This window comes from Lissotriton helveticus, chromosome 12 (assembly GCF_964261635.1).
Source record: "Lissotriton helveticus chromosome 12, aLisHel1.1, whole genome shotgun sequence".
Taxonomy (NCBI): Eukaryota; Metazoa; Chordata; class Amphibia; order Caudata; family Salamandridae; genus Lissotriton; species Lissotriton helveticus.
The window spans coordinates 630,074,778-630,098,092 of NC_136073.1; the positions used below are offsets into that span (position 1 = coordinate 630,074,778).

A 23,315-nucleotide genomic window follows, 5' to 3' on the forward strand; every position below is an offset into this window, starting at 1 on the left:
AGGGGCGAAATTATTGTGATAATATTCCTGTTAATTGCAGCGCATGACGGGCACTGTGATTAACAGGAATCCTTTCACAATGGCCCACAATCAGCACCCAGCTGCGCTCTATTTAGAAAAGAAATGAAGCAAGTCTGAAAGCACAACGTGTAAAGCACACGTTGTGCTTTTGGACTTGCTATATGTCTTTTCTCAATAGAGCGCAGCTGGGTGCTGGTTGTGGGCATTTGTGAAAGTATTCCTGTTAATTGCAGCGCATGATGTGCGCTGTGATTAACAGGAATACTTTCACAAATGCCTCGGGCAACCAATAAATTGCCATTTTTCGCCGCTCGAGTTTTAAAAGCGGGCGGCTGCGAGAAAGTGTGCGCGCTTCAGAGGGGACACTGCGCGCTCGGTGCCTTAAAGGTGCGCGGGCGCGCAGCCGCGCGGGTTAGAGGGAACACTGGTTGCAAGTATGATCCAGATTTTCAGATCTTTTTTATCTTTTTTACCTTCAATGTGTTGGCAATTTCGAGGAATGGCATGTATAGTGGATAATGTAGTCTTTAACACTAGAATTCAGTACAATTTTAAGAGTTCATTGACATGACTTTCCTCAAAATCTTTTTGATTTAGGTATCCTCAGTCTTGAACTTTACCAGTTAAATACAAATATTTAATCTGATTAAAGATAGAGTTCAGGCCAATTGCCTGCTGCTCATTAACCGTCAGAGTGGTACACTGTCTATTATTGAGCCACCTGTTGGGGCATTCATCATAATTGCCTGCTCTGACCTGTAAGGTTAACTTTGTTTTACATATATTGTGACTAAATCAATAAAAGTATTTTATCAAACAACCGTTATAAATTTATTTAGTTGCATACATGATTATAATACCTTCAACAGCTTCATGGCAATTATTTTCAGGGAGAAAAATGGAAGTTCTCACGAGGCAAGGCTTACATCCCCTCACCCACTAAAAAAGATAACATAATGGGGAGCCGCGGCTTATGGCCAATAGGTTAAGGGAACCTTGGGGCAAAAAAGTTTGGGAACGACTGGACTTGTGGATCACTGGCGCCTTTGTCACCCTTCAGATCTAGAGTATACATTCCTCTCTTCTGCTCATGGCACCCAATTCAGGATAGATTATTTTCTTATATCTCATTAGTTAGTTGCAATTACTACTGAATCCAATATTTTGGAAGCTGCCTTATCGGATAATTCTCCTGTTCGTCTTACCCTTGAAATAAGTTTAACCTCTCGAGGCCATAAACCTAGGCATATGAATATTCAGGAATATCGTTCACCCAAGGGTAAAATTCTACTACGTTCTCATCTTTCCGATTATTTAACTATTAATAAATCATCAGTTGCCACCTGTAGAACCGTCTGGGCTGCCGCGAAAGCAACTATTTGTGGTCAACGGATGAGAGACACAGCTGATGCCAATAAGTCGGCATCTCTTCGTCGTTTTGAACTAGAAACTCAAATTACCTCTCTTACAAGTATATACTTATCTCGTCCCACAGTACCCAATTGTCGCAAATTAGAGCTTGCTAAAATGGCGCTTAACCTATATACTTCCGAAGCTGAGTATGCTCTTCAGCATCTGAAAAGTAGACATTATGAGCAAGGGGTAAAGGCAGGCCAGTTACTTGCAGCACAGCTGAAACAACGTGAGGCGGCCATAGCGATTCCTGCAATATGAACCTAAATGGGTGTACTTCTTACTAAACCACAAGAAATTGTTAATGCTTTTGCATCTTTTTACAAAAAGCTTTATACCACTGCAACCTTGGTAACTGAGGATCAATTAGATACCTATCTTGCAGATATTGACATCTCTTGCCCTGGGCATGGTGTCGTCCTGGGGTGCTGGCTGACGGTCCTCTTGATAAGATGTGGCCTCAAGCTGCGAGTGGAGATCCCAATATAACAGTGGGATATCTTGTCAATGCCACACACGTGACCATTGATCATAGTTGTAGTGCACAAGGAGGCAGACATGGGCAAAACCGACTGAAATCAGTCACGCCTCACCTTTGAGTGGCGAAAGCCTGGTAAATCACAGCTGAGAGCTACCTCAGACTCTGAGCTGGGTGCTCCTTCTGAGAGCCCATTGCCACTTGAAGCAACACTCCTTCCCATGCAGAGTAGTCTGCAGTCCATAGATGATAAAATTGACGCTCTCAACATTGGGATGGACCACATGTCTGCGAAATTAGACTAGCGTGCCTACAGACTGGAGGAGGCTGGAAAGCGCATCTCTGATGCGGAAGACAATCTACAAAACGTGGTCTCCAAATCTCTCGTCATGGAGAAGGTGCTCGCCGTCATACAAGCTAAAAATTAAGACCTGTAGTCGAGGTCTCGACGTAACAACCTAAGGATTACTGGCCTGCTAGAATCGACCAACACTGGGAGATTGGAGTCCTATGTCGAGGTAATGCTCCGTGAGACCTTAAGAGCGGAGAAGCTATCTCAGATGCTGATCATTGAAAAAGCTCATGATCCTTGGCGGCTCGCCCTCCCCCGGGGACCCCGCCGAGAACGATTATTGCCTGCCTGTTGAACTACGTGATTCAGTGCTGGGAATGTCACTGGAGAAAGGGCACCATAAAATATCAGGGCAATAACCTGGCTTTCTATCCGGACTTCAACACGGCGGTCCAGGCAGCCCGAAGGGAATATCAGTCTGTGAAGAAATTGCTAATAGCTTAGAACGTTCCGTAAGCTATGCTGTACCCGCCCGACTGTGCATCGGTACAGAACGTAAAGCAAAAGTTTTCACCAATCCCAAGTCAGCTTTGGAATATGCAAAATCCATTAAACGAAGTCTGCGAGATGCCTTGGGCGCACCGTATGAGGAGGAGGACTGTTCACAAGTGGCCTACGCAAACTATTGTGTCCGTTAGGTCCTGTAACATCGCATGGAGGTGGTATTTGCCACGTAGGACCTGCACATGCACATGGCTGCATGGGTGGGCTGTCTGATCAATGGTTTTCTTGCTTCCCCCCTAGACTGGCTATTATCCTACTTACTTGTGCGTATCATAAAATGCTATGGCCAATATGAGTATAAAAATGTACCTTCCTTTATTTAGACATCCAGTAGATGAGGTGAGGTTTCTTTAAACTGTTCGGCCACGTCCCTTCTCACCTGGGAGGTTGAATGTGCTCTGGCGTTCCCCCATGGGTTTACACCTTATCTATTTGTGGATTATGTTTGGTAATTGGGGCCTGTTGCTTTGTTCCTGGGATGACTTTGGCAAGTGGGGGGTGCTGAAGTGGGTGGGGGGAGGGGGTGGGAGGCAGGTCATTACGGGATTGTTTTACGTGGCCTGCTGGAAGTCATGGACTCAGTTGTTGTTCTATATTTTGCCTTCCCTCATGGATGTAATACATATTTCACTAGATATTTGCATGAAAATGGTGGATAAAGAACCGGTTTCCTGTATGACATGGAATGTCCCTGGGCTGAACTCCCCCCAAAAAATTAGACAAGCACTGGCCTACTTGGACAGGCATAACGTTAAGGTTGCTCTCAACCAGGAAACGCACCTGACGAGACAAACTGAAACCAGGGTGGGCTTGCATTGGGCTGGGTACCACCTAGCGTCCTCGTATTCATCATATGTGTATGGGGTAAATATACTCATAAAGAAAGGTCTCCTGTTCGCAATGATCAAATCCTGCACAGATGATGGTCGAAGATCCGCTATAGTTCATGGTAAATTAGCTGGGCCACTTATAACTTTGGTGAAGTCTACGAAACCAATACCGACGAGCTGTTTTTTTTGCATGTATCCTAAATATGCTGCGGGATTGGCCTGAAGCTGAAATTATATGGGGAGGTGACCTGAACACACACTTGGACCCCAGCAAATACAAATCGAGTAAATAGGGCGGGCAATCACCCAATGTAGCTCATGTTATAAAAAGCGGGATGGCTGTGCTAGGACTTGTAGACCCATGGCGGCTACGTAACACAGACAAGCGGGAGGGCACGCACGCATCCACAGCAGCTGGTTGAGGCTGGATTATTGGCTGATGAGTGAAGAGGCAAATGCATGGGTGACTGCCATAGACGCGTTACCTAGAACCCTATCTGATCACAACCCTATCCGGCTTATTTTACACATCCCGGTGTGCGTCCTTTGCCAATTCACATGGAGGTTCAGATCAGAGTCGTTGCTAGATACGCGGTACACCGCCACGATTACAGAGGCCATAGTCCAATACTTTGGAGTAAACAAGGGGTCGGTAAATAGGGCGCTACACTGTGGGAGGCCTTTAAGGCCAGCATCAAGGGCTCATGCTTCAGCACAACGGCGGGCATACTCAAAGACATTTGTATACAGCTCTCTAAAGTTGAGACAGCGTTAATGCTGCTTGAGCAGGACTATGAGGTCCTCCCATGCACGCACATATTGGCCCAAAACAAAGGCCTAATTCCAGAGTACAATGAGCTGGCGGTGGGGGTGTGTGCGCTATCTGTCTAAGAGACGTGGCCCGCGCATATGGTGAAGGGGGCAGACCAGAGCACAACCTAGCCTCTAAGATTAAGTCTAGAACTGATAATCATGTCATAACAAAAATCACAGTCGACACCGGGAGGGACCACTACCCTCCGCAGGCAATAGTTGCGCAGTTTCGGAGTTGCCACGGTGAACTGTATATCTCAAAAGGTGGAACAGATCCAAGTGAATTAGATGATTATCTAAAAGACATTGCAATGCCTGGCTATCTAATGGGCAACGGAAGTACCTATGTCAGCCGATTGAGGCCGCTGAAATACGTGAGGCAATTCACTCTATGTCAAACACAAAAGCACCAGGGCCGGACGGCCTCATGTGCGAATTCTACAAGGAGTTCATGGATGAGCTGATACAGCACTGGTTAGACATGTATGATGAGGCTTACGAGTCGGGCAGGCTGCCGCCAACGCTCAGAGAAGCCCTGATAATCACACTTTAAAAAAAGACAAGGCGCCTTCCTGCTGCGAGTCGCACCGCCCATTGTCACTTATTAATGTAGTTGCAAAGATTTTGGCTCCTAGACTCCAACCTTTAATGCCGAAGCTGGTCTTGCCAGACAAATCTGGGTTAATTCCAGAAAGGTCTATGTCACACAACCTGCGCACAATTTGTGCTATGTTTCATCTCCTGGACCCCGATCCACTTACACTGGATGCGCCCAAAGCATTAAATTCTATTGAATGGAGCTATATGTTTCGAATTCTGCATCGCATAAGGATCCCTGAATTTTATAGCAGATGGGTGCGGTTGGTTGTGACGACCCTACGGCACGTGTCCGGATAGACGGGCTCACATCTGATCCAATTCGGATCTGCAGGGGGACTAGACGGGGATGCCTTCTCTCGCCGCTTCTTTTCTCACTGATGTTGGAGCCGCTGGCCTGCATTATTAGGCAAAAGACACACAATTGATGGACGTAATGCAGAACAAATCAAAACATTCATCCCCAGTCAAGAGATCTGGGTTAAATCCATCATTCTTTTGCTCACCATGCCAAGCCAGTTTATACCTGGCCATATGCAAATCAGTCTTGACCGTGTGCCTCATGGGAACAGTCCAGCCGGAACTGCCAAGCCAGGTCCTCCCTTGACCGGAAACAAGCATCCTAGGACCGGTTTCTGGGTTTCACCCCTCTTCAGCCAGAATAGCTTGATTCCAGTGTCACAGTGAGCCCAGGACCCACGTCTGGGCATACCTGGCACACTTAGGGCGAGAAAGCAAAAGACACACAATTGATGGACGGAATGCAGAACAAATCAAAACATTCACCCCCAGTCAAGAGATCTGGGTTACATCCATCATTTTTTTCCTTACCATGCCACCCCAGTTTAGACCTAGCCATATGCAAATCAAGTCATGACCCTGTGCCTCATGGGAACCGTCCAGCCTGAACTGCCAAGCCAGGTCCTCCCTGGACCGGAAAAAAGCATCCTAGGATGCTTGTTTCCGGTCCGGGCCACAGAGAGGCAGCTCTGCGCTTCGCACATCGCCCCGTCGACATTTCGCTATATGCAGATGACATGGTGCTTTTCATCATGGAGCCGCTGACATGCGTAGCTCCAATTCTACGTGAGTAAGTTAGATTTGGGCGTTTCTCAAGGATCGGCATCAACTGGAATAAATTCTTTGTGGTCTCCTTGACAGAGTACACCGTGTCCCATGCTCTGGAGTTTCCCCTTGTGTGGTCTGCCAACCCTGTTAAATACTTAGGTATATGGGTTCACCGTGATCCGGAGATAGTTGTAAGGGAAAATGATGGTGCTCCCTGAACCACTCTGGAACAGGTAGCTAGATGTACGGCGATGCCGCTATCAGTAGCTGATCGCTGAACCCTTATTAAGATGATTGACCTGACTCTATTCTTGTACCTGTTTAGCAACATACCCATAAAACTGACCCATCAATTCTTTAAAAATATTCGCTCGTTATTGGTGAAGCTAGTATGGGGAGGGAAACAAACCTGTGTGAGCTGGGACACACTTACCGTCGATTACAATAAAGGTGGCTTCAGCATACCAAACATGCACTTATACTACCTATGTGCCCAAGCGCAATATGCATATTACTGGTACAGCCATCATAAGTTCATTCCTCATGTGGCGGTGAAGGACGGTGATGCTCACCCAATCCTGTTATGATACATACTGTTGCACTCCCACAGGGGGACTCCCAAGAAGGAAATTAACATTATGGACATCACAATTGCAGCCTGGCAGACTATAGGTCACTTGACAGCAAAGTTTCCACTATATGCCCCTTTGCTTCCACTGGCACATCATGCAGCAATATCGGTCACGCGTGAGGTGGGGGCTATGCACACCCTGAGACTAGCAGGTTGGGTAAAATGCAGGATTTGTACCCAAATGGCAGTTTTCTCACGGCGGAGGGGCTGCAATACATACAAAACAAGTCACCGCTATTCCTGTTCACATTTCACAGGCTTAAGAGGGTGATGCAAGCTCACTACCACACCTTTCCTGATGAGCCACCGACATTGCAAACTCTGCAGATGCTTTTGGTCACGGCATGGCACAAATTAGTCACAAAGCTATATAAGCGCCCAGGGACAACAAGCATTTACAATGTAAAGGTCTCGGCATTGTTAAAGTTAGAGCTATTGGCATTGCTCATGACATTACTTTTATTTATGTTTCGGTTTTTAAAACATAAATAAATGGCATTGTCATTTACAATGCCAATAGCTTAATCGCTCGCAAATGCGAGACCTATTGCATTTGCACCCACACAGAGCCACACACTCAAAGCCACCCACACACACACACAGAGCCACCCACACAGAGTCATTCACTTAGAGCCACCTACACACACACACAGAGCCACCCTCACATAGACAGAGCCACCCACACATAGAGCCACCTACAAAAAAGCTACCCACACAGAGCCATACAGACAGAGCCACACATACACACACACAGACAGAGCCACACACACACACACAGACAGAGCCACACACACACAGACAGAGCCACACACACACACACACAGACAGAGCCACACACACACACAGACAGAGCCACACACACAGACAGACAGAGCCACACACACAGACAGACAGAGCCACACACACACAGACAGAGCCACACACACACACAGAGCCACACACACACACATACAGAGCCACACACACACAGGCAGAGTCACACACACACACAGACAGACAGAGCCACACACACAGACAGACAGACAGAGCCACACACAGACAGACAGACAGAGCCACACACACAGACAGACAGACAGAGCCACTCACACACACAGACAGACAGAGCCCAACACACACACAAAGCCCCCCACACACACAGCCCCACACACACAGAGCCCCCCACACACACAGAGCCCCACGTTCTGCAGACTCCCCATGCAACTGTTCCCACCACTTTAGCTAAGAGTCTGGTAATTCCTGTGCCCATAAGACACATGGGTGACCGCTCGACTATACATCTTTAATCTAGAGCATGAATGCCACGATTCATGAGACATATGTAGCCCATTTGATACCCACCCATTACTCATGAAATGCTCATTGCAGACAGTACACTAGGATGGCAAACCAGGTTAGGCTTGTTCTCTAAATTCTGCTGACCAAGAAAAGAGCGTACACGTTTCAGAGGTACTATGGCAAAGACTCCATAAGTCTCTGTCCAATAATGAAGAGTTAACGAGCGCTGCCACCGCGCCATCATTAAGGGCTGTTAGAAGCTCCTCGGAAAATGCTTACTGCTCTAATTAGCGGCAGCACGGTGGGCTCTGGGCCCAGGCTCTAAAAGTAAATGCTGGCGGCGTAGGGTGGCCGTTGTGCGCCCCACTGATTCCCTTTACCTTGCCCCACTCTGGGGAAAAAGCTGGTAGAGTTATAGATCTTGTGCGCCCGCATGGGAGGTGATTCAGGGCTGCAATGCAGCCAAGTAGTCATCATCGGGGAAAGTGTGTTGCGGCGCTTTGAACCTACAAGGGGCCCGCTATCCCCACCGGCAGCCCCAGGACAGGTCAGTCTCAAATGGCCACACAGGCGTATCGCCTGTCTGCCGGACCAGGGGGGGGGTGGACATTCACTGTCCAGGCTCTGCGGAGGACGGCTGTTCAAGGCAGAGTAACGGTCCAGCTTCCATCTTGGGACCTTTAACAAACAGACATTTTCATTTATTTTAACCAGCTGCTTGGTGGCCCACTGACACGAGTCCCCATGTCTTTTTCCTGATGGAAAAGGGGTGCAGGACAAATACCACTGGTACCCGTGTTCAAGAGTATGGTTTTGTGGGAGATGCAGGTTGGTGGAGAGGAAGAGCAAAAATAGTACACAATATTTATCACAGTGGTTTGTGTTTATAGGTGGAAGTCATTCATGTGCATAGAGTTATTGATCTGTTAGTACCTCAAAGCAGACCCTTTTTAGCAAGAAATTTGACTTCCAAACACCAATTACCTTACCAAATGTGCATGCATTTCATCTAGGTTTTCCTTTCAAAAAATTCATTTTGGGGCAAGCTGAAAGGCACCTTATTCAATTTTTTGCGCGTGGAGTAGTGCAATGAGCTGCGTGTTAACTATTCACATCCTCTAGCGTCGTACCACCCAATACGAAAAACAGATTTTAGCATTAACATATTGAAATGTAGTCATTTTGACATTGGAACCCACAGACTTCGGTTTCAATACTTATTTAGGTACGTGGCCAAAATGTATATGATTGTGGGAATCGCCGTATCTACCTGTTCCATACACATGTATAATATAAAAATATATGTTTAATTTAAGATCTAACTGCAACATATACTGCCAAACAACTTTTTGTAGCCTGGGTTCATAAAGACTCCCCGCACACAGTACTTTCTATGTAGAGCCCCTGATGTTGGAGATGTTTGAACAGATATAAAACTGTACTAAAGTAAGTTTACTGGACTTAAATCAATCTAGAAACCCTAAAAAATGGAAAATCAGCCTTATGATTATACACACACGCACGTGTAAATGGTGCAATAAAACCACCTAGCCACCTTACTGCCATTGAAACCTATGACCTCAGGATACACCCAGTTCATTGCGGCAGATATTCAACGTCCTGAGCTAACTCACTGGGCTTAGATACGGGTTCAACTCCGCAATTTGCTCCCAGTTTATAAAAAAAAATCAATGATTGGAAACACGTAGACAACTTAAAGAACAGTGTCTAAAATTCTGAATAAACCCCTACCCAACCCCAAATCGTCGCATCGTATTTTATAGTTGGGTACACCACTGCGACGAACGTGGGTAAATTGCTGACTTACACGCCCGCCTCCCATCTCTTTGAATAATAAACACCCCATAGCCGTGGGCCCTGAACGTTCAGTGGCCCGGGGCTGAGAGTGGCTCTACCGAGCCCGTCATTGTCTCTGTGCCCTGTGTTCAGCCACCCTGCCCAGAGCACTGGGAATCTCCTCCCAAGAGCAGTACATAACTCTAGTGGGCGCAGGGCTTCAGGAGCTGCCGCTGGTCTGGGTCCTATTCATCCTACATCCCAGAGCCCCTACTACCGTTGTCTCCTCCATGGGGCCAGAGTACGGCAGCTGCAGCCTCACACCCTTGCTCTTTGTGCTCAGCCTGGGGCCCGGCTCTGCCACTTCCGCGCAGACAGTGACTCGCCCCCATTAGAGGAATGACCCATAGCAACGACCCAAGATCACGTGATAAAGGACATCACGTCCGACATCCGTGCGTCATCCCTACCCTAATATAAACAGAATACAGCATTACAGCGAGAAATTCAGTTTGAATCCGGAGTTGTTTTCGTTAAAGCAGATCACCAAGAAATGAGTTTTGCCTAGGACATGCGCAAACTTTTCTTTGATTCGTAAATACAAAAGGAGCAAGGAGCTTGTTTACTAAAGATCACGAGTCAACGAGAGGATCGCTCCACACGACCATGTTTCTCCGAGGCGAGGCAGAAATGCCTCAGAGAAACGCAGCGTCATTTTCGGAGTCGGGCGCGTGGTATTCTTTCTCTCCTCTTCCCATTGGCTGGAATGTAAAATTCCAGCCAATGGGAAGAGGAGAGAAAGAAAAGAGAAAGAAAGTTAAAAACACCCCCCGAATCCCGTCTTGAACGGAGTGATGCCCCTCTCCTCCAATGGCTGGCCTCCGTTTAGGAAGCCAGCCAATGGAGAAGAGGGGCGGGTTCAAGCCCCCATACTGTAACATAAAGTCTCGGAGCGAGAGTGCGCAAGCACAGCCTTCGCTAGTCCGAGACCTAAAAAGGTCGCTGTTGAGGCTAGAAGCCTTGCTCGATGGAATGATAGGCTTCAACCCCAAATCACGCAGAAGGAATGGGAGTATTGTTGCCACTCACTTACGTATTGACTTAGAATGGCAACCTGCGCATCATTCACTTCAAATACCTCCACCAAGTGTACCATACACCAGTCAGATTACATAAATAATGGCCTTAGGGAAAATAATTAATATAAGAGATGTGTGGCTCATGGAGCGGACTTCGTGCACCTGGCCTGGGAGTTACGGGTGGGTGTCCGAGTTCTGGAGGCGGTGGTACACCGGCTTCAGATTATGACTACCGCCACCCCACAATGTAGCCCACAGGTTTGTCTTTTGTGTCTTACGCCGTATCTGAAGGGTGCAACTGGTAAATGTATTAGAATTGCACTGCTCTTAGCAAAGAGGAGGGTGGCAATGAACTTGGACAGCACGGCGGCTTCACTGCCAGAACAATGGCTAAAAGGCCTGGTGTACTGTAAGGAGAACCTAGAAGTTTATGCAGAGGAACTGCCAGCCCCTTCTAGACCCAGATACATTTGGGAACCACTAATGCACTATCTGCGTACAAGGGATCAAGCCATGCCAATTGGAGATGATGTTGGATAAGACCTCATATGTATAATCCTAATGTGAAAAGTGTAAAGGTTAATATGATTGTATCTGATTGCACATGTGTAATAGGTACAGCAGGCCACATGCTGTTTGTTTTACTTTGTTCTTGTTATGGTTGCTATTTTTTTACAATGTGAAATACCAATAAATTCAACAACAACAACAAAGATATTGACCTCCTTCACCTTATTAATGAGGGTAGGGACTACCTTGGTGGTGACATTGGCAAAGAAGAAATTACTACAACTATTGCTAAATTACCTTATCATAAATCCCCAGGAGAAGATGGTTTGCCTGCAAAATGTTATAAATGGTTAGATGTGGAAACAGTTGATACTTTACATTCTGCCTTTCGAGAGGCTGTTCAAACAGACTCACTTGGCACTATTTCTAATAGGGCGTTGATTGCGGTTATCCCCAAACCTGGCAAAGATCTGCTTGCTTGTGGTAGCTACCGTCGCTTCTCATTAATTAATGGAGATGTTAAAATGTTGGCAACTATTTTGGTGGCTCGACTTCGTGAAGTCATTCCATCTCTCCTATATCATTCACAGGTTGGTTTTGTCCCAGGTTGGTCCTCTAGGAATCACCTTCGAACATTGGCTCATACTTTATGGACTGCAAAACAGATGACGGAAGATGCCGTTGCACTTTCATTGGACGGAGAAAAGGCATTTGACCGTATTGATTGGGGCTACCTCTTTGCTACTGTGAAGCGCTTTGGCCTAGGTGATCAGTTTATTTCTAAGGTTCGCCTTTTATACGACAACCCAACTGCTCAGGTCAATTGTGGCAGATTTCTCTCCAATCCTTTTCTAATCCGAAGGGGTACCCATCAGGGTTGTCCTCTCTCCTCCTTCTATTTCTACTAGTGATAGAACCCCTTGCCTCACTTATTCACCACTCATCACATATTCATGGTATACCTATAGCGGGAGGTGAAGCTAACCTTTACTTAGATGATGATGATATTCTTCTTACTTTAAAAAATATTCTTCGTTCTTTATCAGCCTTACTTGAGATTATTGATGGCTTTGCAATCCATTCTGGGTATAAAGTGTTCTGGGATAAAAGTGAGGCTCTTTCTCTCTCTTCTGGTGCTACAAAAGCATCAATTGAGGGATACTCCTTCTGTTGGAAATCATCACATTTAAAATATTTGGGAATTTTAGTCAATAGAGGTTTGGTAGGTATGGTCTTAGACAACCTCTCACCTCTTATGACATAAATGAAAACTGATTTTGCTAAATGGTCTCTCTTAGGATTATCAATGTGGGGAAGAGTGCAGGCCGCAAGGATGGTCACTTTACCTTGCTTTACTTATGTGCTTGGTATGCTCCCGATTGTTGTTCCATTATCTATACTGTGCCGAATTAATCATCGTATTCGGTCTTTTGTTTGGGGATCTATGCGTCCTTGTTTAGCTGCTGCAAAACTAATGGCTCGCCGTTCTCATGGTGGTCTGGGTTTACCATCTCTGGAACATTACTCTCTAGCCCTACACCTGTTGCTGTTGGTCTATCTCCATCCAGGTACGATTGACCCTCCACAATGGATTGCAATAGAACATTCTCTACTTAATCAAAATCTTGGCCTTGACTTTTTGTATGGAATTTGTTACCCGCGGTTTTCCCCTCAGCATCCGGTGATAAAAGCTACATTTCAAACATGGCAACAAGCGCATCGTATTTTAAGGGTTACTCATCGTTTGCATTCTAAAGCTCCACTTTGGGGTAATGTGAGTATTCGAATAAATGGTTGCGCACTTCAGTGGTCCAGTTGGAAGTCTAGAGGAATTCAGACACTTGATCAGGTTATACTAAATGGAGACTTAAAATCCTTTGATTTGCTCTGTGATGAGTTTGATCTCCCTCTGCACCAGATTTCACTTCATTTACAACTACATCATTGTTTGAGGCTGTGTCTGGGTCCTTTACCTTGGACATTAGATTCCTCGCCCATATTGGATTATCTCCTTCTTTGGGGACGACATAAAGGGGTTATGTCAGGTCTTTACAGTGTTCTAACTCATTACTTATATATGCAACCACTTCTTAAAGCTCTTCGTGAGAAATATCAGGAACGCTTACACATCACTATTAAAGAAGAAGTTTGGTCAGATATATTGAAAGGGCTCGACAAGGGTACCAGAGAAGCACATTTGAAATGTTGTCTTTTTAAAACTTTGCATGATTGGTATTGGACACCTTTGAAATTGCAAAAAACTGAATTACTGCCATCTTCTAAGTGTTGTAGGTGTTCTGGAGTCAATTGTGGCCTTCTCCATATACTCTATGAATGTCCTTGTATGCAGTGTTTTTGGAATTATGTAGGAGACACTGAAAGAAACAATTTCTCCCCTACACTCTTCCTCTTACCATTTCCATCATCTTATTGCTTGATTTTGGTAACCTCCCTACCATTATACGTCCGCAGCATCGTCTTTTACATACAGCACTCTCTACTGCCAAAATTTGCATCCTGAGACGCTGGCACTTGCTCAGCCTCCACACAGGAGGACTGGATGGTTGTGATGATTCAGACTGCATCCCATGAACGTATAATATATCGATTACAAGACCAAGAAGAAAATTTTCAGCAAGTTTGGGCTCCTTTTCTTAGAGATCCTTGAGCCCTACCTTCCTCCTCCTTTATTGTCCTTTGTTCATATTTTCTCCATCACCTCTTCTTTAGCCACTCCTTCTATTCATTTTCTTATCCCCCTTATCATTCTTCTTTAATTCTTTTCTCATGTTGTACATGCATCCTTCACTTTTATCGATCTTTCTTTTTCCCCTTCCTCACTTTCATCTTCTTTGTCTTATTTTTGTTCTCTTCTTATCTGGGCAAAGAGTCTACATTCTTTTCTCTTTATATATTCATTTTTATTCATACAATTATTTATTAATACATGTGTATATTTATTTGTCAATGTATTTATCATTCTTTATGTATTTTTGTATTCATGTGTTTATATTTATGATCCTTTAATATGATCCTCCACCATTTTCAATGTTTGCCCCTTCCTACGCACTCAACACTTTATAGACTATACTCTATTCCCCACTTTAAATTCACGTTTTATTCGGTTTCCATTTTTCTATGATTATATATAAATAAAGTTATGAATTGATAAGCTTACTCTATACTACATCCTTCTCCCCCCTTTATTTGTCCCTAGTTGATCCCCCCTTTTTTCTCTATCCATATTTTCTTTTTCTGTTGCTTATTCTATAAAATTATTTTTCTCCTTTGTGATGGAATGATATCTTTATTGATTGTGTAAATGACCTAAAAATAAAACATGCCAAAGTTACACACTCATTAATCTGGGGTGGAGACTTTAACCTTCATATATGCAACAGTAGTATCACTTCTATCTGCGGAATCATAGACGAGCAGGAAAATCCACTAACCCATTTTGTTCACACGGTGGAAGGCACTAATATGCAGGCCGTTATGTTCGAGTTAGACATTGGGTTTGCGAACCTGATAAAGTTGCCCATAACTCAATTTACTCCTACCTTTCATGGAAGAGGCGCTGAAACGTTAATAGACTATATTTTAGTCTTCAATAACAAAGCCTCACGCATAAAGTCTTTTGAAGTGGACGACAACGCACTCAGCGACCACTTCCCACTTAGACTGACGTATTTAGAACCCGACCATCGCAACGATACAGCTAGGGCTTATCCTGGTCTGCTCCAGCAGGAAGCCTTAACATTAGACAGACTAAATGGCTATACTCTTAAGTGGGGCAACGTAGATCAAGAAGCAACCACTGCAACAATAATTAAAAAATGTAGGAGCGAAATTGATAAATGTTTGGACCCTTTATCTACTCCCACAGAGGTAATGAAAAGTTATCAGGTAATAGTGAAAACCATAAGTAACGAACTAACTAAATTTAGTAAACGAAACAACGTACCACAAAAGGGATGGTTCAACACTAACTGCACAAAGGCATACTCTGAACTCAAGAAAGCCTTAGCACAAAAAGAAAGAAACAGAGAAGAGGTAACTAAACTTAGAAAATCTTACACGCTGGCAATCAAACAAAGAAAAACGGAGTTACGAGCAAACCTTTGGACCCAACTGTTAAATAGCAGCACCTTAAGAGATAGTACTGCCTTTTGGAAAACAGTCAAGAGTCCTTTTTTAACAGAAAATAACGACGGTCCTTCTCTGGACGTAGCCATAAATGCGGAGGACTGGGTGCAACATTTTTCAGGGGTCTTCGGAGACATTAAATCAGGGGAAGCAATTTCGCCTATCCCCCTACCACCGGTGAAATATCCTATAGAAATACAGTTTACCATCAAAGAAATAGAGAAAGCAATAAAAATCGCAAAAAACGGCAAAGCACCTGGACCAGATTCAGTCCCCATGGACCTTTATAAATTTTTACCAGACTTATGGTCTCCTCTCTTAACAAAAGTACTAAACGCAGCAAAGGAGACCGAACTCCCCACCTCCTGGTCAACATCGATCCTAGTGCCCATTTTTAAAAAGGGCTGTAGAGACAACCCGTTTTGCTACCGTCCTATCTCCCTTTTGGACTCAGTCGGAAAGATGGCAGGGAGGATAATACTTGATCGACTCCAGGAGTGGTCAAAGGAACACGGAGTATTATCAGACCTACAATACGGGTTCAGGGAAGGTCTGAGTACCGTAGATCAAGTTTTAAACCTAACATTACTGGCTTGTAAATATGTTACAGTAAAAAAATCTGGCCTACACATGGTTTATGTCGACCTCACTGCAGCATTCGACTGTGTGGAACACTCGAAACTCTGGGCAATAATGCTGCAAATGGGGATCGAATCACCAATAATCGACTTTTTGCGCGAATTATATACTGGAGCCAAGGGGAAGGTGCGATTTGGGACAGCCGGTCAATTAACGAACAGCTTTCCAATACAGAAGGGGGTTAGACAAGGGTGTGTGCTGGCCCCTTTTTTATTCACGCTTTACACCAATGGCCTTGAAGCCGCAATGTTACAGGGCGTAAAAGATCTCCCAGAAGTTGGCCGCCGTCAGATTCCAGCATTACTATACGCCGACGATGCGGTAATTCTCGCACGAACCCCGGTTCAGCTTCAGCGGGTAAATAACTACTGTACCTTTATGACAAATTTAAACCTAAAAGTGAACATAAAGAAAACCTTTGTGATGCACGCTGGCTGTAAGGGAAGTAAAGTGAAGAAAATTTACGTGGACAACCTACCCCTCGAAAGAACTAAAACGTACCCCTATCTAGGGATTACTATCGACGAGGCTTTTAAATGGAATGAAGCACTCACATCCCGAAAGCTATCTTTGATAAGAACAGTTGGTGCGCTAAAAGCCTTCTCCCTCCGACTTGGTAAAAAAAACCCTACGGAGATGATTAAAATCTATAATGCAAAATGCATCAGCACAGCTACCTTCGGAGCGGGAGTAAGGGGAACAACAAACGTCGACCAACTACAGATAGTTGAAAATGCTTTTCTAAAATTCCTGTTGGCAGTTCCAAAGAGTACAACAACATTCGGATGCCATTTAGAACTCGGGGTGGACCATATCTCTGATATCATCAAGATCCAGCCTATCATGCTATGGCGCAGAATATGGGTTACGGATGAGTGTCAGCTCACAAGAGCAATAATCCGGGACTGCATGAAACTAGAGAACATGTTAAAGATAAGATGGCTGGGATATGTAAAATCTTTCCTTTCAGATATTGGTCTCCAAAGATTTTTTGATGAACCACTGTCAGTGACAGACATAACTAAAAAAGAACTGAAAATCCTCTGTCTGTCACATCTTTCCCAACTTCGGATGCTGAATGAAATTGGAAAGCCAACAGTTCAACATTGCCTATTAATACAGCTGGTCCCAACTATTCAACCGTACCTGCAATACGACCTGTCACAATTCGAAAAACTACTCCTTACCCGCTTTAGGTTTAACATTTATCACTACATGGTTTTATTCCCAATCCAGAATGTCTGGGCACACACTGCACCAGTATGTCCCTGTGACTCAACATCGTCACAGTCCACAATACATGTTCTTTTTTTCTGCAAATTTTATGACTCACTACGCAGGAGGTGGATACTACCTGTATTGAAAGTCTTGAAAATTCGCAGATGCCGCCCTGCCTATTTGGCATTACAATTTTGGGAAAATAAACTAATGACAAAATCAGTGGCGCAGTATTTAAAACAATGTCTTAGACATCGTTCGAATTTACAAAATAACAACGACTTTTTAGTATAAAAAGCATTCTTTCTGCAAAATGTTTTACTTTCTAACTAAGATTTAGTAATGAACTGAATTTAACGTTTTTCTTTAAACGTTTATTGTATTTTGTTCTTTTATGGTTTTTTCAAAAATTTGAAACCGAATAAAGATGATTTGATTTGATTTGATTTGATTGTGACCTTTTGTTAGCCCATAATATCATACATCACATTTATGTATTTATTTATGTATTCATGTATTTCTATATCTTACATTTTTCCAATAACCAATTATGAAATAAACAAAAAAAGTGGTTGATTGTCATGTAATTTCAGATTTCCATGCTAAAGCAGTAGTCTTTGCAAAATGTTGATACTTCAAACTTGACAAACTAGTCAGGGGAGAGAGAGAAAAAAATAATTAAAGTTGCTTTTCCGGTATTGCCTGCTGAGTGAGGGGTGAACCTAAACTACAGAGGAGCGACTACTCCTCTGTAATATATAAAAGTAGCCCAGAATCCGAACCGGACTCATGAGTGTAGGTGTAAAGGGTTTTAATGGGCTCAGGATTGTTAATTGAGTCTTCTGAAGCCCTCTTCATTTATTTAGAGAAACACTTCAGCGGTGCAGGAAAAAGTATACTCTCAGTGAATAAAGGTGGGTGTTCCTGTTTAGGTGCAGGGAATACTGATCTGAGCTCTGAGTGTGGATTGGGTGTACCTGTGTGTGGTACAGAAAAGTACTGTCTTCAGCTCAGAAGTGTTCGCCTCAGAGCCTCATGACAATGATATTGATTTTGCAGCAGAAACAAGGACTGTTCCGGAGTCGTGCTTCTAGCATCAGCCTGACAGTGGAGCACGCACTGGAGAGCTTTGACTTCCTCAACGCCACGTCGGATATGGATGACTCGGAGTATTCAGAGGATGAATGTTTGGAAAGGTGAGCATGGATCCAAGGAGGACGTTTTGGCGAAATGTCTCTTTGGAGAAAGAGGCACAATGGGTTTGGAAGAGGAGGTGTGCAGAGAAGTCATTGAGAGTCCATGTATTCATGATAATGAGCAGGGCAGCTTATGCTGTGTGATAGAGAAAGAGGGAAAGTAAGTCTATGAGAGGCTGGCCAACAGCATATTGTGTCTACTGCAGAAACTGGCTTGAGCAAATAGTGAGTGTGTGTTCTAGGACTTGGTGGATGTGTGTGTGGGGGGGTGAATTGTGCAGTAGTCTTGAGTTTGTTAGAAACAAGGATATGTGGAAGAAATGTTGAACTGCATCCACGAGTGCAGCTAATCAAAGAAGATATCCTCTGGGCATCATTTCAGGTATTCTTACTGGAGTGTGCCATGTCAGAATTTGCAGCAAAGACCTTATTGATACCAAGGATAAGCTTATCAAGGAACAATTTATTTATGCTGTCTCTGCTCATCGACATTCATATCTATCTAATACTGTGCTGGCTTCTGACAGAAATTTACATACAGTTATTTTACAACAAAGTAAATGTTATCAGAACTTTCTAGGTATGTTATGACATATTTGAGATACAGTGCCTTTCACTGTGAACTCCATACTGTGACATGAGAGCACTTTTCCCTTGAACTGCATGATTTCCATTTTTTTCCTGCTATCTTAGTGCCTTCAGCCAGGGCTAAAAGAACTACATTACCCCCTTGTCCGTTTTCCTTTTCCCAATCCTTACCTCATGAGCATTTGTCCCAACTCACAAAAATTGTTTATCTATGGAAAGCGAAACACTCCCATACTTTCAATATGGCGTTCCCTGTACCCTTGCTTCTCCCTCACTAGAAAAAAAGGAAATCACAATATCACCTCCTGATTTTTATTGTCTCAGGAGAAAGTCATATTTGCCAACACTCGTGTACTAAAGGTATGGTTGTTTTGTTTTTATTATTTATTACATTTTAGGTATGGCTTGAGTCAAGACGTTTTGATTTTTGCTAAAATTACATTCATAATGTACTTACTTAAAGGGGCCTTCAGCCACCTCTCTTCATTTATTGGTCTGTTGTGTCACTCACATTTTGCTACCACCCACTACAGCATACTTCATGAGGCAATGGGTCAGACTACTTTAGTGACTGATTAACTTCACTTTGAGTGACTGCATTTTGCTCTCTCACAAGGAGCAAATCCGGACCCTAGGTAGTTCCATTCAGTGCTAGTGGTTTTGTATTTACTTTATAATTATTTTGTGTAGAGTTTGTGTTTAGAGCCTGAAGTGATAGCAGGAGGCATTCTACAAGATGAGAGCACAGGCCACATTCCCTGATTTATCAGTTCCTGTCTCCTGCCATTGCTGTTGTAAATGCCTTTTGAAGTGTCCTTGGTTTATCTGACTGCTGGTATTTTACAGCATAACAGACTACGTCCACTAGAAACTGCTCTGTATTAAGGTATTCTCTTTTTGCACTACATGCGGTCCACAAACTGAAAACTTCAATATTATACATGTACACTTATAAGCAGACAATTCTTCAGAACATTTTTATGCTGGACTCAATTCCACAAATGGTTATTTAATAAACTTTTTTCAAGAAGAAAATCAGCCTTTATCGTGTTTAATTTGCAGCACTTTTAACACCTTTTTTATTTATTTCCTTCTTCCTTTGCTTGTGTCCTCCTTTTTTAGGTTTCATTTGCACTGTGCTTGTTAAATCTATTGTATTTAATATAAATCTTAAAAGGGGCTTTCGTCCCACCCCCTTGCTGTCTTGGCTTTACATTGGTTCTTGTGCTGGCCAATTACTTTTCCTCCATTTCTATTGGCTGTAGCAGACTGTTTCCTTTTGTTTCTTCCTGTTGTTACTCTGTGCTTCTCTTATCAGTTTCCTGGTGCTGAAGTACTGTTACATCTGCTTTTTTGTAACCATTTTTTATGGTTTCATTCTTTTTATTAAAAAATGCATGAAACAAGCTTGCATTACACGGGCTACACAGAGCCCACCATAGCGATTGATAAGTGCATTGTTATTACAAAAATCAACAAATAACTGGAACAATCCCTCCCACCACCCCGAGAAAAGAAGAAGGAAGAAAACACGAAGAGAACAACCCCCACCCTCACCCGGTCCATTCCTTCTGTGCGGCGTCGCACCAAGCGGAGTATCGTTCATGAGGCTAGGCCAACCTAAGTGGAGGAATCTGGTGCAGTCAGGCGCAAGAGGCGTAAGTATCTTGGGCAAGACAGTTCCGGAAATTCCGGTGTAAGTAGAGCGAGGAACAGTTGTCAGAGATCACTAAAGGAGGAGCCTTTCCCAGCTAAGGTAAGAGAGATTTTTTCCATGCCCAGTATGTGCCACAATCACTGGTGCCACCCGGTATGTGCAGGGATGCGAGGTGTTCTCCAATGAATCAATATGTTCTGAATGCCTGTGCCCAGTGCTAGGGCTATCTGTTTCCCTCGCTTAGATTTAAAAGGGTAGGTAAGTGGATTAGGTGTCAAGGTATTTGTCAACTTCGTCAAGTATTTGCATCCAGTAAGTCTGGAGGTGTTCGGAATTCCAGAGAAGGGGAACCAGTGTACCCCTCTTCCTGCACCCTCTTCAACAGTCAGGATTCAGTTTCACGTCAGCTTGGTTTAGTCTCTCTGGGGTGTAGTACCAGTAATAAACAAGCTTAGTGAATGTTTCAGTGAGGCCTACATGTGTTGCTGTGTGGTGTGCTCTATAACATGCACCCTCCCATTCCTCAGGACTAAGACTACGTTCAAGATCCCTCTCCCAAGGAGCACGGCCCGCATGTTAAGTGTGGCTATATCGGGACATGAGCATCATATACAGATCGGAGATCAGCTTCGAATCTGAAGTCCGTGTAATGAGCCACTGTTTATAGGGAGTGAGAAGCCGAGAAGCCTGTGTGCGATTGCCAGGGTACATAGCCCAATGTAGTGCTTGTAAGTAGTGCAAGCGTTCGGATTCTAGGAGGCCGTAAGCAGCCCTGAGCTGCGAGAAGGGGATAATGTCACCCTTTGCAAATAAAAGGCCTAAGACGCGGCATCCGGCCTCTCTCTACAATGAAAAAGACTGTGGACCTATCCCGGGGCTAAAATCTGGGTTATCAAACAGTGATTTAAGTGGAGAAGGGAAGGTCGTTAGGTCGTGGCGTATATTAGTCCGATCCCTGACTGTGATGGTTGTGCGTGTCACCTGTGAAGCATATAAGTTGGGGGGACGGTGGACCTTCGGGGGAAAGGGAATTTTCATGAGGGATGTGCCCGCGACTGCACGGTCTTGAAAGAGCCAGTGTTTCTCGGATTCATCCCAGCTCCATTCTACCAAGTGTCGAAGCTGTGCAGCGTTATAGTAGTGCGTGAGGTCCGGAACCCCAAGACCTCCTTGGTGGGGAGGGAGAAAGCTGACTAACCTTTTCATTCTCGATGTGCCCCCTTACCAGATAAATTGAAGACTTTGGATGGCACCTTGTGTAGCCAACCCGCTGGGGGCGGTAAGGGGAGCGTCTGAAAGAGTTACAGGATTTTGGGGAGAATCATCATTTTAATAGCCGCGACGTGTCCCAGCCACGAAATCTGATAGTGTTTCCGTCTCCGCAGCTCGGTGCGTTTGTGTGTGTGGAGGCAGAAATAGTTAGCCATCCTCATGGCCTATAGGGTCGGGTCCAAATGGATACCCAAGTAGGGGACAACGTTGTCTGACCATTGCCGTGGGTGTTGGGCTTGAAGGTTTGCCCGCTCCTGGGGTGACACAGAGGTTCAACGCGATAGATATCGTCAAGTTCACCTTAAACCCGGAGGCGTCCGCAAAGGTGTCCAGTTCCTCCAGAAAAGTCCCCAAGGCTATCCCTGTGTTCGCTAGGGTGACTAGCACGTCATCCGCATGTAGACTTACAGTGTTGGTGTCCCCTCCAAAGCGAATGCCAGTGATCTGAGGATGATCCCTGTCTCTCTGAGCCATGGACTCCATGTAGAGGGCGAAGAGCAAGGGCGACAAGAGGCACCCCTGCCTCGTGCCCCTACTGATGCGAAATGGGGTGGACATTTGCCCATTGATCCGGAAGGTAGCTGTGGGAGACTGGTAGCAGTTAAAAATGTGCGTCCGCATTTTCTCCCCCAGGCCAACACAAGCCAGTGCCTGTTAGAGATAGGGCCAGTGGACCCGATCGAAGGCCTTCTCTGCATCTATAGTGAGGAGCATATAGTCCCCGGGGATGTGGGAGGCCTTCTCTGCAAGGCGTTTTACACGTTTGGTGTTGTCGCTCATTTAACTCTGCGGAATAAATCCAGCCTGGTCGGGGTCCACAAGTCTCGGCATATAGGCGGCAAGCCGGCCAGCCAAAATTCCAGTATAGAGCTTCAGATCGATGTTCAGAAGCAAAATGGGTCGGTATGACCCGCATTCTGTCTTGTCCTTCCCTGGCTTTTTTTTTTGATAATCAAATTTTATTGAATTTTGCAATACAAATAAGTTCATTGGTAACAAGTCACACATTTCAATTAGAAACCCCTGTCCCTCCCAAATGACAACACAGATCTTATTAGTCTTTTCAGAGTAAATAACTAGCGCCCTCATAGCACATTGAGTTAGCAAGATAGGACCCATCAAGGTGGTAACAAGCCAAACCATTTACCCCACACTTTGCTAAACATCTCCGGGCATCCCCGAGCTTCAAAAAGGGCCTCCTCTTGCACCCCGCACCAGTCTACAACCTCCT

At 44.5% G+C, this 23,315-nt stretch overlaps 1 protein-coding gene across 3 annotated transcripts in view; it reads left to right on the forward strand.

Annotated features, from left to right (window-relative positions):
* Positions 1 to 23,315, forward strand: part of RIPOR1 (RHO family interacting cell polarization regulator 1) — a 1,634,668-nt gene that overhangs the window by 1,289,742 nt on the left and 321,611 nt on the right. For all 3 annotated transcript variants that reach the window (XM_078671049.1, XM_078671050.1, XM_078671048.1), the window contains exon 14: positions 18,431 to 18,567. In XM_078671049.1, coding sequence (XP_078527175.1) covers positions 18,431 to 18,567 — 137 coding nt within the window. The remainder of the gene's footprint in view (positions 1 to 18,430; positions 18,568 to 23,315) is intronic.